At 31.4% G+C, this 18,507-nt stretch overlaps 1 protein-coding gene and 2 long non-coding RNA genes across 4 annotated transcripts; 1 reads left to right on the forward strand and 2 right to left on the reverse strand.

The window, feature by feature from the left end:
* Nucleotides 1–1,617: 1,617 nt before the first annotated feature.
* LOC129884469 (uncharacterized) lies at nucleotides 1,618–5,858 on the reverse strand. The gene is made up of 3 exons (XR_008765952.1): nucleotides 5,772–5,858; nucleotides 1,974–3,300; nucleotides 1,618–1,882 (listed from the first exon to the last, which is right to left on the reverse strand). It is a non-coding gene; the product is annotated as an uncharacterized LOC129884469 (long non-coding RNA).
* Nucleotides 5,859–7,155: 1,297 nt separating this feature from the next.
* On the reverse strand, nucleotides 7,156–10,777 carry LOC129885417 (E3 ubiquitin-protein ligase RSL1-like). Of its 2 annotated transcripts, none has more exons than XM_055959685.1 (2): nucleotides 9,766–10,774; nucleotides 7,156–7,683 (listed from the first exon to the last, which is right to left on the reverse strand). In XM_055959685.1, the coding sequence occupies exons 1-2, from the start codon at nucleotides 10,380–10,382 to the stop codon at nucleotides 7,509–7,511; spliced, it is 792 nt and encodes a 263-aa protein (XP_055815660.1). In that variant the 5' UTR covers nucleotides 10,383–10,774; the 3' UTR covers nucleotides 7,156–7,508. The 2 variants fall into 2 exon arrangements, with proteins under 2 accessions (XP_055815660.1, XP_055815661.1); XM_055959686.1 differs by lacking the exon at nucleotides 7,156–7,683 and adding an exon at nucleotides 9,316–9,444 and having other exon boundaries at nucleotides 9,766–10,777.
* Nucleotides 10,778–11,466: 689 nt separating this feature from the next.
* LOC129884470 (uncharacterized) lies at nucleotides 11,467–12,405 on the forward strand. The gene is made up of 3 exons (XR_008765953.1): nucleotides 11,467–11,566; nucleotides 11,830–12,005; nucleotides 12,201–12,405. It is a non-coding gene; the product is annotated as an uncharacterized LOC129884470 (long non-coding RNA).
* Nucleotides 12,406–18,507: the final 6,102 nt, after the last annotated feature.

An 18,507-nucleotide genomic window follows, 5' to 3' on the forward strand; every position in this document is an offset into this window, starting at 1 on the left:
TAAATATTATATTTAAATTAACGATACAAAATAATATAACACGTGACAATCATTCAAACATGTTATTAGATTTCCATAAGTAGGGTATGAAAAAGTGATATACATTACTATGTCCCTCTGAGATAGAAAATTTGTTTTTTTTTAATATACATATACCATATACACAAAGGAACTCCAATATGTGATTTAATTTTTAGTTATAAAAAGTAGCTTCAAATTAGGCAAAAACAAAATTTAGCAAATATAGTCGAGAAAATGGCCAAAAGCCCCTCCAAGCTATAATCGGATTTCCAACTATACATTCATTCTTCACGGGGGTCTTATGACCGCCCTGAATCTTTTTTTTCCCTTATATTATTTAACCGTTGTACGCTGATGTGTCATAGCAAGTGAACCCACCTCCTCTAGGCGCGTTAAACTCTAATTTTAGCTACACGTGGAGTTCATATCAGCAATTAATTTTTCTTTTCCCCCATTATAACGGTCACTACAATGAGAAAACCTTAAAGCTTTCATCTTCTTCAAATCCATCATTTTCAAAGCTTAGAATAGGATAATATTTGTCATTGCTTTTAATCTTATCTTCCGCTACAAAGCTTGAAGCTTGCGAGTGCGTAATCTTCCCCAATTCTCATTTTTGTGTTGTTAGGGTTAGTAATGGCAAATGCCAATTTGAATAAGCTATGCATGGAAGAGTCTGACCCAATGCTCAAAGCCATGGTGCGATGCAAAAATAAAATTTTACTGCATATGCAGACTTCTTGGTCGAAGAAGAATTCTGGAAGAAGATTTTGGTCTTGCCCTTGCTATGGTCATGTGATTTCTCTTCTATTGTTGATTTTCTTAGGTTTAATTGACGTTAATGTACTGTTTTGATTTTTTTTCAATCTAAGAATTGTAATTTTTTTCGATGGAGAGACAAAGAAGAAGTCGATTGAAGATCAAAACTTATCCTCCCAAAATTGGTGAACAAAATCAAAGAGTTGGAAGATGAAATTTGAAGAAGGCAGAATCAAATAAGTGAGCAACAGGTTCAGATTGACAATTTGACAAATCTGAAAAAGTGGTTCAAAGAAAGGTCATTTCAAATAGTTCAAAGAAAGTGAAAATGGCGTAGGTACAATTGGAAGGTCGTTTTGTGTATTTTGATTTGTGTTGTTGCTTTGTTCATCAACCTATTTCAAAGTAGTGATTCAAGTACTGAGGTAATTGAATTGCCATAGCTTAGTTAGATGTGATTCAAGTAGTGATTCAACCTATCTTGTGTATTTTGATTTGTGTAGTTGCTTTGGAACACTCTTTTGATTGCAATATGTAATATGACAAAGTTCTTTATCAATGAATCTTTTTAAAATTTTGTGTAAAGACATGAGGCAAAACTTTCTTCCTCCACACTATGCTACTGATTTTTTCCTTATATTACAACAAATAGTGAAGCAATTGAATAGACATAGATACCACTTGTAAATAGATCATCTTTAGTAGACATCACACTATTGTAAAATAGGCCTTACATAAGGTCAAATTACAATAAAAAACAAAAATAGAAGTTGTAGTTTAATACTAATACATCATCAAACAACAAAATAAAATGAGAAAATGTTTTCATGTCTACTAAGTAACTTAAAACAGTGCTGCAACATCGGTGCTTCCTAAATTGTCAAGAAGTGTTATTTTGGATTGGGTTGTTTGAACCGCTTCCTCTTGATTTGTTTCTTTGTTTCATTCTCATTTCTTCAAGTTTTCTTGTTGAGATAGATGCTCTTCCATTCCATTTCAGCTTACTTGTAGTACTTGGTTTGAAACCAATATCACCAGTAACTTCAGCTGATCTTGTCTCCTTTGTTGTACCAGTAGAGAAGATACAACTTGACATATCAGGCTGCACTCAAGTAATGAAAACAGTTGGTCTAAATTAAGAACTAGTACACTTACATTAATAAATCATATTTGAAGTAATATAAAATACTTACATTAAGGACTTTGAATCCACTTTCAGCTTAAAACACACCCATTTCAATAATTGTTGGCCTTTTCTTACCCCTGCCCCTTCCTCTTTGGATATTAGTAGGTCTTGAAGATGCATGATAGTCAGGAGGTGTTGAAGAGTATGCAGGATAATCAACAAGTGTTGGATATGTATGAGGTGCACTAGGTGCTGCAGGTAGAGTAAGTATTTCTTTTTGGTCTTCCTCTTGCCCTATTTACAGAAGGCTCACCTTCAGTTTGTGCTTTCTATAGATGTAAACAAAAAGTTAAAAATAATTATTTATGGTTATCACATATCAATTCAAAGTTAAAATATTATCTTTGGTCTGCCTCTTCCCTTGACTGAACCTGAAGTGTTGCCCTTTTTTCTGCCTGAATTTGACGGTTCTTCCCTTGTTGATAGCTCAACACTTTGTGGACATCCTCTCTTATTTTGGCCTCTAATATTACATTTGCTTCATGTCATGGCAAGTCCAGTTTTATTTAACTTTTTAATTTTTTTATTTTCACTAGCTTCTTTCCTTCTTACTTTACTTGGCCTGCTAGGCATGATTTTGATTTCTGGTGGTGCAACTGTGGAATAAGTAGATACATGCCATATTTTTATATTTGTGACTGGTTGAAAAACATTGGCATAAGTCTTCAACTAAGTCTCCTTACTGTAGCAATTGTCAATGTAGTCAAGAAGATCATATTTCTTAAAGTAAATTATAGCCACAACATATGTACATGGTATGCCCTTTAATTGCCATGCCCTTCAACTACAAGATCCACACTGTGTTGACATAGTCCTTCTCTCACTTCAAACCCATCAACTTCATTGAATTCAATATTACAATTCATTGACCTATCAAGATTCTCTTCTAGTACCTTCAAAGCCATTGGAGAGAAATTGCACTTTCAAATATTTGTGAACTCTCTTAACTTAGATATTTTTGTCATAATCTTCACTCTTATCTCTTCAAGCATAATGATAATTGTCTTGTGCCTTGCTGGTAAGATCCATGCATTAAAGAACTCGGACATGTTGTTGTCTATAGAGTCACATTTCACTTTAGTATTAAAGTAAACTTTACACTAGTACTCTACGTTGTAGTACATTAAATCATCTATCATTCTTTCTAGACCAAGCAACTTCATCTTCCCCACATTTTTCCTCAATTGAGCTTCAAATGTACTCTTGGCAATCAACTAAACCTGTTGTTTTCTTTAAAGACCTCTCCAATCCTTAGTCCAGTTAGCTAAGATGTGCCTAACACACTTTTTATGTTCAACAACAGGTAAAATATCTTGAATTGCTGCAAACAATCCCTGTAGTAGATGTAGTTATGTTAAAATAATAAATATAACATAAAAAATAATAAATACAAACACAAAATACAAGAGTATACATAACTTTTGCATATCTGTAATCAATGTGAGATCTTCATCATTTCCTAATCTTAGATCATCCTTTAACAGTTTGACAAATCATGTCCATGTATTTTTATTTTCATATTGAACTACTGCCCAAGCAAGTGGCAGCATCGATTATTACCATCTTTGGCCATAATAACTAACAACTGGCTTTGACAAATTCCTTTAAGAAAACAACCATCTAAACCTATGCACCTTCTACAAGTTAAGAATGACATCTTCAAGCAATCAAAGCAAATGTAAAAGCTTTGAAATACTGGCCTACCAAGTGCATCAAGTTCACCAAGTTTAATAACAAAAGTGCTCCGTGGATTGGTCCTCAACAGTTCATTTTTTTAGTCAAGAATTCTGCCAAATTTCACAATATGATCACCCATGATATCTTTCAACACTTTAGATCTTGCCCTTCTAACAGTAGTCTTGCCAACATGAATTTTAAACTTTTTTCTAATTAACTCTTGCAACTTGAAAATTCTTATGTTTGGCTACTTAATAATTCTTTTTCTAAAGGTAGAAAATATAAACCTTGCATTACACAAATAATTTTTGGTTGTGCTGTTATAAGTATGCTTTGAATTGTATGTCTTTATCATGAAATCATTTATTGTGTTGTCAAGACATGCATAAAAAAGTCATGGACAATCACCCTTGCACCTAACTCTAACTCTTTTTGGCTCATACACCTACTTTTCTATGTGAATTCTTTTTTGGACAACATATTTAGTTACAGCTCTTCTAAATTCATTCACATATGCAAAGACCATACTCAACTGCCACACAATTTTCTTGGCAGCAGGATCATGAATAATTTTCTGCTTTCTTATCTTCCTTCTTCTAGATAAATTTACACTTTTTGATAAATTTACTATACTAGATTCAACATCTTCATCACTAAATACAACTTCATCTATTTCAAAACTACCAGCATCAGAACTTGCATAATAAGGTTCATCACCTTCTAACCTTCCTTCAACACTTATTTTACCTATTTGAGTTTCATCAAAACTTAAATCTGGTCCAGCTTCAACTACTGGTACCTCTTCAGTATCAGCTGGTGCTTTCTCACTTCTTTTTCTTCTTTTAAAAGTTCTCTTTTCAGCCCTCAACTCCCTAACCTTCTCATGTTAATCACTATCATAATCTTCCTCATCATATCCAACAAATCCACATTAAGACTCAACACTATTTTCAGTTGAGAAATCAGAACCCTTTTCTTCTATGAAATCAGATTCAATTGGACCTAAACTTATATCATCAACATCTTCAGTAGTAAGATCCGCAGTAGTGCCAGATTTTTTGGTGGAATACTCTCTAGTAGCAATAGTTGTAGTGGAAGGAGTTGTGGTAGGATGGGATGTAGTATCAAAGGCAACAGTGGTAGTGGGAGGAGTTATGGTAGGATGAGATCTAGTATCAAAGGCAGCAGTGGTAGTGGAAGGAGTTGTGGTAGGATGAGATCTAGTATTAAAAGCAGCAGTGGGAGGAGTTGAGCTAGAATGGGATGTAGTATTAAAGGCAGCATTTGTAGTAAAAGGGTCTTCACCTACCCCATTGTTTGGGCCAGTACTTTATTTACTTACTTTACTAAAAGCTGAACTAGATTCCTCCACATCCCCATGACTAACATTTTCTAATAACATGGGCCTCACTTCTGCTTCATCAACCAAGTGCTTAACATATACCTCCACAATATCTCCATCTTTCAAAGAATAACACAAGTCTAAAATATCCATATCATCATCAATATCTTCCACAATGCCACTGTTAGGTGGTTTAATACTAAATGTGCAAGTTGTAGTATATCCTAATTCTTTAATGTAGCCTCTCAATTCAAAATAGGACATCATATCCACATCAACATCCAAAAATTTTATAACTTGTTCATCATTATACACTGGTTGTCCACTACTTAAATCTAACACCCCACCATGATACCATCTTAAAGTAACCAAAGTAAACCCACTCATCTTCTACCTGATTAGAATAAAATACGCACATAAATATAAATTGAACATAGGTAACATTAGAGAAAATGGCCATAAGAAAGGAAATACCAAATTTCACGAAAATATGAACACAATATGATATAAGCTGAACAATGAAATCTATGATACTAAAATAGACATACTGTTGCACACAATTTTATTCTTTATTTTTCGACTTACTAGTAACATTAATTCCTAATCAAACAATGAACTAAATAATCTTTAATTAGTAATGATACTAAAATAAATATATTGTTGAACATAGTGTTGTTTCACATTTTTCAAATTAATAGTAAAAATAAAAGAAACCTAATCAAACACTACCATCAGAACTAAAATAAAACACCTCAAAAAATAACCTACGATTAGTGAAGAACTCACCTTTAATCACCTTTTCAAGCAGATATTTGCAACCAAACTTTGATCACTAACTGAAGAAGAATGGGCGTGAATTTGGAGAGAACGGAAGAAGAAAGAGGAAAAGGTAAGATAGAATGAAATAGGAATTCCTAAAGTCATCTCTATAGTTGTGGTCGTGAGGTCCAATCAATAATACGTGGCCAACGCGTGTTTGCAAATATTTTTATATATCTGATATATATATGGACACATCGGCGTAGAAGGATTAAATAATATAAGAAAAAAAAGGTTCAGGGGGTCATAGAACCACGTGAAAATGAGTATATAGTTGAAAATTCAATTATAGCTTGGGGGCTTTTGACTATTTTATAGTCCAATGTTTAAGTCTGCATGCATGTAATAGTTTAAGCTTAGCAGCTACAATGGTTCCTATTAACAAAGGCTAGTAACGTACAATAATCAATCATCCAAATATAGTTAATTTCTTAGGGCACTCGACCAAGATGGGATAGTTTGAATTAAAAGAAAGTCTCTAGAATCATAATTCATAACAATACGGAATTCAATTCAGTTGATTGTATATTTGAACTTTTATTTTATTGATGAAAGTCTGAATCCCTTTCTCCTACCTTGCTTGATTTTTTTTTAAAAAAACATACGGAAATTGAATAATGTATAGAATTATTTCATGTATGTACGTCTATTGATTAATCTCATATTATAATATTATAATTATAATATAAATAATTTTGGAATTGATTCATACGAAATAAAAATTCAATTAAATGCGGAATAAATTAATCTCATATTATTCGGAGATTATTTTCACTTTAATTTAATGGCATAATGTATCAACGAAATTAAACTTGGTGTCAATTTTTTGTTTTGTGTACATTTAAGTCAGACATAATACATAAACATGTCTTGTTCATACATAAACGTGTCATGTTCATTTTGGAATTGCTTATACGAAGTCAAAAATTCAATTAAATGCAGAATAAATTAATTTCATATTATTCAGAGATTATTGTCACTTTAATTTAATGGCATAATGCATCAACAAAATTAAACTTGGTGTCATTTTTGTTTCGTGTACATTTAAATAAAGCATAATACATAAACTTGCCATTTAACTTGGCTTCAACTACGCCTTCCAATTTTGGGTGTGCATAACTAGATACTTAAACTTGTATAAAGTTGAACAAATATATACACGCGTCCTAAAATGATAATTTATCTCTTGACTTTTCAAATTGGACACGTAAAAATGGATATCTATTTTACCATATTGGACAAGAGGGAGTAAATGCTAATCGTACATACTAATAAGGAACTGCAGAAGCTTGGAAGAAGCTTTTGAATATTCACATAAAAATGTGTTTGAAAGGATGTGATAGATGCAAACTTGAAGCAACAGAAATTCACATAAAAATGCGTTTTGGACAATTTGAATCAGCAAGTCAAAAATCTATGAGAACTTTATACTTAAATTCAATCTGTACAAACTTTCTTGAGGTTTCTGTTTTCTTGTTTAAGGGCAGCCCATTACACTTAAGCTCCTACTATGTGCAAGGTCCGGGGAAGGGCCCGACCACAAGGGTTTATTGTACGCAGCCTTACCTTGCATTTCTGCCAGAGGCTGTTTCCAAGGCTTGTTTATGCTATTTTTTCTGCCTCAAGTGCACACGCCGAAGCAAAAAAATTCTAACGTTTCTCACTGAACCTCAAAGAAATAGAAGTAAATGTCTATACATGAGTCTAGTTTTTCGACTTTTTAGTACTTAAATTCCAGAAGATTAAAAGGATAGCTAGGAGAACAGAAATAGTGGAAAACCAATGGACGACCCTTATGCAGAACCTGGAAGCAGAATCGCAACCACACCAGTGTCGATAAACTCTTTTTCCGCAGTTGTAGCAGAAATTGGCACTACACCTACATCCAGATGAAAAGAGAACCAGATTTAATCATTTAAAATATAAAGCTTGAAAGTTGAAACATTTCTCTTCTAATCGTTTAAGATCAGAAAGTCATTTTTGAACAGTGTACCAGCATGACATATCAATCAAATTCACTCAAAATATATCTTTCTCGACGCCTGTGTACCTTTACAAGGCCTCAGAACTGAACAAAACCAGAAGAATGTAAGACTTGCATTGAAGAGTAATATTGAATCTCGATACGATACACAAATTGCATAACTATGAGAAGAGCTCTCAGAAATTAAGACATGAACAATATAAAACACTTAATATCTCACATATGCTGATATCTTATGTCATAAACCTGGTATATTTAAAAATGTAGATCTAACGAGCAACTTCTTTCCTCCCAGATCATTAAATTTGGTTTCACAGACACATTTTTCTTTTATAAGTTATCTACAAGAAAATGAAATCTAAAATTGAATATACAGAGGCCAAGCTTGATTATCTCACGTAAAATCCCCTCGTTGTGTTCATAGTCATTATATTCGCTTTTGTTTCTATCCCAAAGAAACGTAAACACTAAACAGTAGCCACAATAAAATAAAAGGATAAGCATTTCATTTGTGAGGAAATACACATTCAATAAGAGCCGGACACTTGAAAACTATGTGAGGAGAAGGTCTGCCTACTACAAGTAAATATCTTTGGCAGATCAACATAGTTGATACACGATCTAATTTAGGGAATTCAAATGTTATGTTGTCCTCATTCTCAATCCTTCCATTCTATAACGATTGATATGATCAACACCTATCAATGTCAACAGAGAAAAAGATAGCAATTGAAACCTCAGATAAGTGGAAACTGAGAATGATCGGCATCTTAATCTCAATTAAGTGGCATTAGAGATATATTAGGTAAATTTTCTGCTCATATTACTTTCTAATCATATATCAGATAAATCTTCTGCTCATATCAGAGATGTACAAATCCACTCAGAGAACTACAGAATGCTTCCATTAATTCCCTGTGCTCTTCCTACTTGTAGCCTAACATTGTGGAACATTTATTGGTCTAACGTTTTATAGGCCTTTTCATCTCTTATCTTGAAGCTCACTAATCAGAAGCATGTGAGCAATTTATCCATGTTTGTGAAAATACAGAAATATGTAAGTCCTGGTTCAAATAATCGATATTGTACCATTTAAAAATCCCATTAAGCAGATACTGGAATGCCACAACAAAGAGATACAAGTCTTTTAAAAATTACTAACTTTATATACGGTGAAAGTCTGAAAGAAGAGATTATTAACCTATTGATAGCTAAGTATTCTGCTGCCAAACAACAACTTTTTTGTCCTCAAATTCCAGGAGGCCCAAGTATTTCTTTTTTCCTCTTTTGGTTATAATAGCTAAATGCAAGTCTTCAAAATCCTGTCTACTCTGTCCACATACTTTCCGAGGAGTTAAAACCTTATCAATCAATCATCTGTGCTTAAATCCCAAACTTCCGCTCTATTCGAACCAATTCCAATTCAACAACAACAACATACCCGGTTTAGGGTCTGGGGAGGATGGATCGTACGTATCCGATAAACCAAAGCATCCTGGCCAACCAACCATTGAGAATGGAACAGAGATTGAATTAGATCTTCAAGATTGCACCCTCGTGTTGGGACTTATACTTTTCAGGATCAATGTACGTAGAAATTATTAAATCCAAGACCTCTACCCGATCTGTTCTGGTATATGTTTCTCCCTAATTCTTCTAAAAAACAAAAGAAAATTGTATTAACCAAACCTCAAAACTACTACTACTATAGGGTTAGAAAAATTTTGCAGTCACTACTAAAACAATGTGCAAAAGAACCAAAAGGTGCAGACTCCGGTAAAGTTATTGTTTCTAATAGAAACTCGACTCAAGCAAACCTCAGAAGTGTAATCCATAAATATAAGTTCTTTTTCTTTTGCTTTTTTCAAGATTAAAATTTCCATATACCTGTATTAAAATACAGCACTAAGAAAAGGATAAAGAAACTTAATTTAAGAAGTATAAGAGGAGAGCAAATAAAACAATAATTAAACTAACCTGCATTTAACAATTTTGCAACCTTCAATAAGTTCAACAAAGTGTCGACACTGTGGACACCTTTTCCACTTGTTACGTTCAGCAACCGCACCAAAAACGACGTCGTTTGAGTCCCTCCATTCCCGACTCTCTTCACACCGAAATCCAGCATGCCATGGAAGCTTACACTGAAAGCAAAAGTTCCTCTTGCAATTTGGGCACTGCGATCGCTTCACATTCCCACCACACTCATCCAAAATCAAAGCCGAACAATTCCGATTCGGACAGTAACACTGCGCTAACCCTAAAACAGAAGATTCACACAACACGTCGGACCATTTAACAAACAGCTGAGGTCCCACAAGATTCCGGCAAGAAATTGGGTCCAAAAATTGATCACAGCTCAGAGACGGACAAGGAATGTTGCCGACGTTGTCCTCAAGCTTGACGGTGATGTATTTTACCACACAGTCGATACAGAACGGATGAACACAGAAATTCTGATTCTTGAATTTTTTATTCGGTAACAACATAGGCTCGATGCAAATTTCGCAAGTGAATGATTCATCTGGTAATTCTGTCACTGGCAATTCTTGTTCTGAGTGATTTTGGCCAAATTTTTGCTGTGTGTTTCCCATGATCAGTGTCAAATTGTGACGGAGTGTTTTGAGTTTTTTAAGTACTTTTTGTGTGAGCAAAGAAAGGGTCCTTGTATGTCTTCTTCTTATAGTATAGTAGGAGCAACATTTTCTCGAAAATTTCCTTTCACGTACGACTTTTGCAGTTATGCCTCTTTTTCAAATTAGAGATACTTTCTTGGAATTGGAATAATGTCAAAACAAATTTTGTTTATTTATAAGTTACTCTTATAACTTTTTTGGGGGTTTTCTGTCGGATCATTTCAATAAGCAGTATTTTCACTGCATCATAACTCATGTTGATTATTTATACTATTTTTTATCATTTAATACTTAGGCTAAATTTAAATTTATCATAAGACAATGAACTTATAGGACACGAAAAGAAGACCCCTATAGTTTAAGGGGACATTTGATTATGGATTTTTATATATATATATATATATATATATATATATATATATATATATATATTTGAAATAAACTCCAAAAAATACGCTTAATTATAAAATTTTGATTGAAAAAATAGTAAAAAGTTATTTTCATTTCACAGTATTCACAAAAAAAATCAAAAATCACTCCACTTTCAAGTATTAATTTTTTTCATTTTGAAAATAAAATCTACTTTTTTCACCCTTGTATATACTCGAAAATTACAAGGAAGGGCATCTTTGCATTTTCTAAGAAACTTCATTCAGCTTTTCACGTACTCATATAGGAGAAAAAGATTTGGTAAGGTGCAAAATCTTTTTGCTTCATTGAATTAGTGAGAAAATATAGGTTCACAAATGTAGGAAACTTCTGCGATCATTCCTATTTTCTATTTCTTGGTATATTAGTAAAGTGCACCGGAATATACGGTATATGAAAGAGAAATATAACTTATTCACCTTAAATTAATTAAAATATGACACTCTTTACCTATATCACTAAATTTTATACCATATTAAAAGCATGAAAATCATTGAAAAGTTGATTGAATTTTTTGGCATTCATTAAAATGCTTTGTAATAGCTATAAAATTGTCATTTACCATTTTTTCATGTTTATAACATAAACAATAATAATATATTTTGGAAAATAAAAAACTATCGTGAGTTTTTTTAGAAAATAAAATTTTCTCGTGATTTTTGGCTGTCATATTTTTGGCAAAGTAAAAATTTCCTTATTTTTGGAAAATAAAGGTGAGTAGTAAGAGTCCTAACAAAAAACAAACGAAAGCTACAGTAAATAGAACCGTCTTATTTTTTTAAAAATAAAAATAAAATACTAATCATAGATGTCCTAATACAAATTATATAGGAGTTCAAAATCAAATTCTTTTTAGTTTATCAATATGCTTCTGTAAAAGGTTTTGTTTTATTGGGTGATTGAATTGTTACGGGACATAATGTAATTAATATTAATACGATTGAGTGAATACTTGCTTTACGGTTTTATGATATAGGACTTGTATATTTTGCTTCCATGGCATGCTGGATTTCAATGTGAGGAGAGTGGGGAATTGAGGGATAAAGACGACGTCGCTTTTGGTGAGCTTGCTGAGCGTAATAAGTGGAAGAGGTGTCCTCAGTGTCGCTGCTTTGTTCAACTTATTAAAGGTTGCCGTTTCATCAAGTGCAGGTTAGTTTGCTAGCTGTTTACTTTCCTGTTTCTTCTGGTATAATTATGGCGGCAAAAAATTTACATATGTTTATAATAAGCCAATTAAAGTACGATGATTAATTAATACGTAATTAAATTACTTGTTTAGTGCAAATAGAAAAAGTGATGTGTTTATACTTTAATCTGATTGTGTTTTTATGTGGACATATGTAGGTGTTGTGCCACTTTCTGCTACAAGACGAGTTGGTCGTCCCAATTACCGGAGTGGTTGTGCTTCTCCTTCAATGACCCCATGCTGTTTTCTATTTATTCTTTTTATCCTACCTCTCTTCCTCTCTTTAATTTGCTATATGCTATTTTATATGAAAGGATCAGATAACTCTTTTCACCGAGTTTAGAACAGGGAGTAAGAATTATCTAGTCTTTTTTTTATCTTTACTAAGTTTTGAATTTGAGATCTCAATAAGTCACATTTTTTGTTATAATTATTCTATCTTCTATAATCTATATTGTGCAAATATTAGTTATACAAGGTTTAGTTATTATATTTTCTATACTGCAAAAAATTATGTAAAATTTACATAAATTTTATAGTGTTAAGAGCTAATAACATTGTTTTTCTACTCTTTTTCACATTACAAAAGTCTCTTTAAATTAAAGAATTTCAAATACATCAACATACATGCGGATCTGAGAGGGCGGAATGTATCCGAAAGGGGATAGTGATGTATCCGAGAGGGGATAGAGATGTATCCGAGAGGGGCAAGATGTATCAGCGAAAGGGGAGGAATGTATCCTAGAGAGAATTTTTGTAATTTTTTTAAATGATAGAAAATTTTAGAGATTATGAAAAAATAAGATGTATATTTAGGTAAAAATTTTTAAAATAATACATAAATTACCTCATTAATTATACATGTATTAGTTATATGGGTTTCTGAATTACAAATCAAATATAATATTAATTTTATACATATAAAAAAATAATACCAAATATGATATTCCTTGAACCAAATTTAATACATGAATAACTTATCCATGACTCCTTTGTTCCATACTTGAGGAGCAGTTGAGAAATGCTGTATAAAATTGAGTCACATGAGGCAGAGAAAAATACTAACATAAATAGTTGAGTCAATATTCTCATAGACTATGGCTATGCTAATTCAAATTGTTTCAAAAGCTAACTACGTTTTTCTGTTGCTTTTCAAGTTTGCAGCTATTGCACCACTTCAAACACATTTAAATGTGACAGAGCTCCCAAGTTTAATCTACACTTCCATAATTTCATCCTTTAAAAAGGGGAATAAGAGAGTATTTTAAATTCTTTTTAATTATATAAGGGGAAAGGGATATCGGCTACGGTATTGATATGTTTTGAACGTTTCACCTCAATTTTGTGCAAGGCAGAGAGCTGACCATATAACGGAGTTAACTGCTCAAGTAACGTCAACGTTACCCTGGATTAGTACAAATAATCTAGATAGTAAGTTTTACACTGAAATTATGTATGATTAGCATCTTTTTGTTGCCTGTACATTTATATTTATGTAAGAAACCCTATCATAATCTCTGTGTAATACTATTTATTTTGATGGAAAATTATTTAAAATGTCAGCCCATAAACTATACTTACCATCTTCTTACCCTGATTTACAAAATTTACAAAAAAAAAAAATGGTCATTCGGTCTTGTTTATTGCAGCCGAAGTGCAAGTCCGAGTTTACATCTTCTTCTTCTGCTGCATTCTTGGTCCTCCTCCATCTCTGTTGCTTCCCCATTTTCTTTAAAATTCGACGTACCTCAAATGTGAATTGTTTTGAGCGAATTATATATTAAAAGACTCGAAACATCGATAAGATTTGATTTATAAAATTTGGGATTGTTTAAAGGGTGATTTTGAGTTAATCGAGATTGAATAGTAAGTGTACACATAGTTTATCAATATTCAAATTTTTGAGTGTATCATAATGTATAATCATTATCTAGCTCATATATAAGTAAGTTATACTATATAATCCGTATATACTTTGTATGACTTTTGACTATTTTTTATGTAAATAAAAATATGACTATATGTTGTAAACGAATTGTTTTATTGTATATATTTGAAACTAGAGGAAATTTCACAAATAGCTAATATAAGTATCTTAATTATGCTCTTTAGCTACAATTTGCCTAATTATGCTCCATAACTATAGTTTCTTTGTTGTGGGCATTTCCGTTTGTATAATTCGCTTGTCAATATACAAATAGGGTAAGTATATACAAATTATGTATTTATACATTTGGAAAGTTTTTAAAACTTATACAAATCAAATATATCAACAGGATAATTATATATAAGTTAGGGTAAGCATATACAAATTCTGAATTTATACAATTTGGAAAATTCTGGATTTATACAATTAGGAACTGGATTATACAAATTCTGAATTTATACAATTGGGAGCCGATTTATACAATTTTGGTTGTGGGCCACATAATTATGATTGTAAATTAGTGGCGAATGGTCATTCAATTAAACTGTAGCTATATTAACTAATATATATTTGCTTATCCGCTTAATTTTCCCTTCAAACTATTAGTTAAGCCCATAGGACTGGCCCAGTCCAGCTCGTGGTTGGGGGAGATTGATTAGAATTCATTTTTTTCCAGCCCAACACGGTGGCCTCAAGAGCTCAATTGGGCTGGATCGCGAAGCTGAACATTCTCGCAATGGTATATTACTTTTTGGGAAACTTACATAAATATACAATATTAAGAAAATATTTACCATCTATAACAATAAAAAAAAAATCACTGAACACTTATAATACATTTATAATACAGTTTTAATACATATTGCAGAGAACTATTTATAAAACATATATAATACAAGTTTTATAGATAGATAATATATTTATCATATACTTTAATAGATTTATAATACATTATGTCAATTTCTTACTACACAAACATAATATATATTTTAAAACACTTATAATACATTTATATTGTATGCATAATTCACTTTTAATACAAGTGTAGATTTATCATAATATTGCTAAGTATTGCTATAAATTGTAATAAATAAAAAATATCGCTAAAATTAGTAATTAATTTTTAAAAATCACTTAATTAAGTAATTTTTTCTTACTTCTTCTTCATCGGCCCAACACCGTGGTTGAGACTTTCGGGATAATCACTTTTCTTTGCCCTACGGTTAATTACCATTTTTCTTTATTCACAACATTACCAAATAATGCTTATAAAGAAAGTTTCATATAATTATCTTATAGTTGACTTGAATGTAAAAACATTTTTTTACACTCTCGCTTTACTGGTTCCTCGTATTTCAAAAGTCTCTTTACAGCTCAAGAATGAAGAATATATTATTGTTGTTCTTGTTTTTTTTTTGTTTTTTTTTTGCGTAAAAGATATTATATTATGTTTATAGTGAAAGTGGCATACGTACAAAGAGCAAGGTGCTGTGGAAGCATCCTCGGGTTATCATACAAGCTATGGTGGTGTCAATTTCGTCGGAGGTGTCAGTTTCATCGGAAAATTACAATATATAGGTCAAATCTTACATTATATTGATATATATGTTGGGTTTTAAAAGTGTGAATGGGAAATAAAAGGTTGCGACTTTTGTTAGGGGGAGAAAGCACCACAACTAAAGTTTGATATGATTAATATTGAAAATAAATTAGACACGAGAATTTTACGTGAAAACCCCTCAAACAGATAGAGGGGAAAAACCACGGGGTAAAAGAATTTTACTATGATAATATGAGAGTACATTGCTCTCAAATATAAGGAGAAAACAACAATAAACACTTCTCTCTTATAAAAGGAACAACTATTAAAGAGGACACTCAAGACTACAATATTTATCTTGGTGTATAACTCTCTTTGTATTCTTACTCTCTCTATTTTCTGAATGAATTAAATGAGGGTACGAGACCCTCTATTTATAGGAGGAAGAAAACGCGTAAAAATTTTACGCGTTGTTGGACGGTTTCTATGCGTTTTTTTGTGTCAAAAGTTGTTGCGTATGTTTCTTCCTTTTTGACTTTTCTTTCCTCTACTCTTTTGATTTTTGTTGCAACTTTTACGAAAATATTGTGCCTTTTTCAAAGGATTGTGACTTTCCAAAAGGTTGTGACTTTTCCAAAAAATTATTAATTTTTTGGAAGAGTTGCTACTTTTCTAAAAGGTTGTGACTTTTTCGAAGGGTTGTGACTTTTCGGATAAGCCACAATAAGCACTTGTTCACACTACCCTGTGTTGTCTATAAATAGAGGATTTTCCTCTCATTTTTAAACATCGAATTTCTCCCTCTTATGCATAGATTTTCTTACAAACAAAGTTGATTCTTTTTGTGATTTTGTTGCTGGCTTTTGAGTTCGCTGAAATTATTGAAGTTTGAGGTACCGCTACTTTTTTAATTATTTATCCGTTTTATCTTGGAAGAAAATAGTTCATAATATCGGGTACAATGATAGGTTTAAATTCTTTATGAACACACAGTGATTTTTGTCGATTCGAATACTATTTTATTTTCATCTTTATTGTTTTTAATTTGTTAATTTTGATACAGGAATAACAATATATAGTATTTTGAACATCCTTAGAACCAATAGTTACCCGTACTGCAGTGGCCATGTTTGATTCCTTGCTTCCGCATCTTTTTTTTTAATTGTAGCCAGCTTAAAATCAGTAAGATATTAAAAAAACTCAAATTTGACGAGAAGTGAGCGTAGCTCGGTGGGAATTGGGCTCAAAAGTATGCAGTGCATGCAAGAACAAATTCTTATATATAGAATTACTTTTTTCTTAAAATTTCAGACTACGTCGCTGTTAAAGTCTAGCCTTAGAGGACTCACAAGTGAGAGGGCAGCTGCGGAAGCATCATGACATGTAGTAGAACATGGTCTAGTAGTATTGGACCGATTGTCTACCAACAACGTGTTGACAGAAAGAGGAGGTTGTTCTGAAACCAAGAGTTAAGATGTTGTAAGAAGACATCCTTCCTTGAAGAGAACATCCAATCTTTCTAATGTCAAAAATATAACATCTGAGAGAAACAATATAATATCATCATAGTGAAAATTTTTATCGTTTACTTGAATAAATTTCACCGTATTACTCAAGCTCTATTTTTCTTTATAATTACATACCTCTACCGTCTGTGAATTACTTCCACTGCTCTTTGTTAGTAAGCAGGCTACATGTTTGGATAAATCCATTAACTTTTGATTAGATTCTATATTTGTATTATAAAAATCTATTACGTATATATATAAAAATATTTAATTACAAACTCAATTATTAAATTAAAATATAATTTAATAATAAATTCAAAATTCATAAATTTTAAATTATAGCTTTAAAATGAGAACCGAGGGTCCTATTTGTAGGATTGCGAGCCACTGACTTCAACCAATCCAAATTGATTCTATTTGCACTGCTCATAACTTTTTTCTACAAATGACAAATGCTCGCCACCCGTAGCATAATTGTAACTTATAATTGCTTTGCAGCTTGTTTTCATCTTTTCTCTTTCTTTCTTGGATCGTCTTTTTATTGTTCAATGGGGACCTCACATATTGGAATATCACGTTTCCCCAAAAGAGTTGTCTTGTGAGACATGTAACTGTCCTATAGTCTAGTGCCTACCATAATATTTGTTTCATGTTATTTATCTTACTTTATTTTTTCATTTAAAAAAATATCTTTTTTTGCGCAATTCTTTAATATCAATTTTTTTTACATAATATGCTTAAAATTAATAATTTATTATATTTTATATATTTTTAATTTAAAAATATTTTTTATTTATTTAAATTTTATATCAAATTAAAATTAAATAAATAAATTAAAATAGAATATTTAATGTTTAGATGGAAAAAGAAAGGAACAGTTTAGTGCAAGTAATTTCCTGCTTAACCTAGTTGTCGAAGCAAATGACTTCTACAAAAAGTTTTATAGAAGTATCTAGTTAAAGAAAACATTTTCAATTAAGTGATCCAACAGGATACGTTCAATTTTATTTTCTTTTGGTAAAGTTAAAAAAAGAAACTTCGCTAGAAAAAGGATGGTCTAAATAATGCGACTTCCTCGTAATTTTTATTTGTTCAATTTTGATTTGATACAAAGTTTAAGAAAGTAAATAAACTTTTGAATTTTATGATTTTAAATATGTCATGTGAAAAGTTGAGATAAGAAAATTATAAAAAAAAAATATATATATTCTTCTTAAAATAGATTAAGATAAAAAGTAAAACAAATAAATTAAAAACAAAAAATATCAATAAATGTGAGAAGAAATGCATCCTAAGTCTTACTCCCTTCGTTCACATCGGTCACGATAGATTTGCACAATTTTTATGAAATAATAAATAAAGGAGATACTTTATTATAGTATTAATTAATGTATGATCTCAATAAATTTGAGATAAGAATAATTAATGTTATATATAAAATAAGAAAATTATTTTTTGTTCTTAATATGTTAAAATAGATAAGTAAAGAT

This window comes from Solanum dulcamara, chromosome 4, assembly GCF_947179165.1.
Source record: "Solanum dulcamara chromosome 4, daSolDulc1.2, whole genome shotgun sequence".
Lineage (NCBI taxonomy): Eukaryota > Viridiplantae > Streptophyta > Magnoliopsida > Solanales > Solanaceae > Solanum > Solanum dulcamara.

What these genes read in the sequence shown, in the direction of transcription:
- LOC129885417 (XM_055959685.1), bottom strand. Translation starts at nt 10,382, where the DNA reads ATGGGAAACACACAGCAAAAATTTGGCCAAAATCACTCAGAACAAGAA. An exon ending in TGCAAAATTGTTAAATGCAG is followed by an intron (nt 7,684 to 9,765) that starts GTTAGTTTAATT and finishes ATCTGGATGTAG; the next exon opens with GTGTAGTGCCAATTTCTGCT.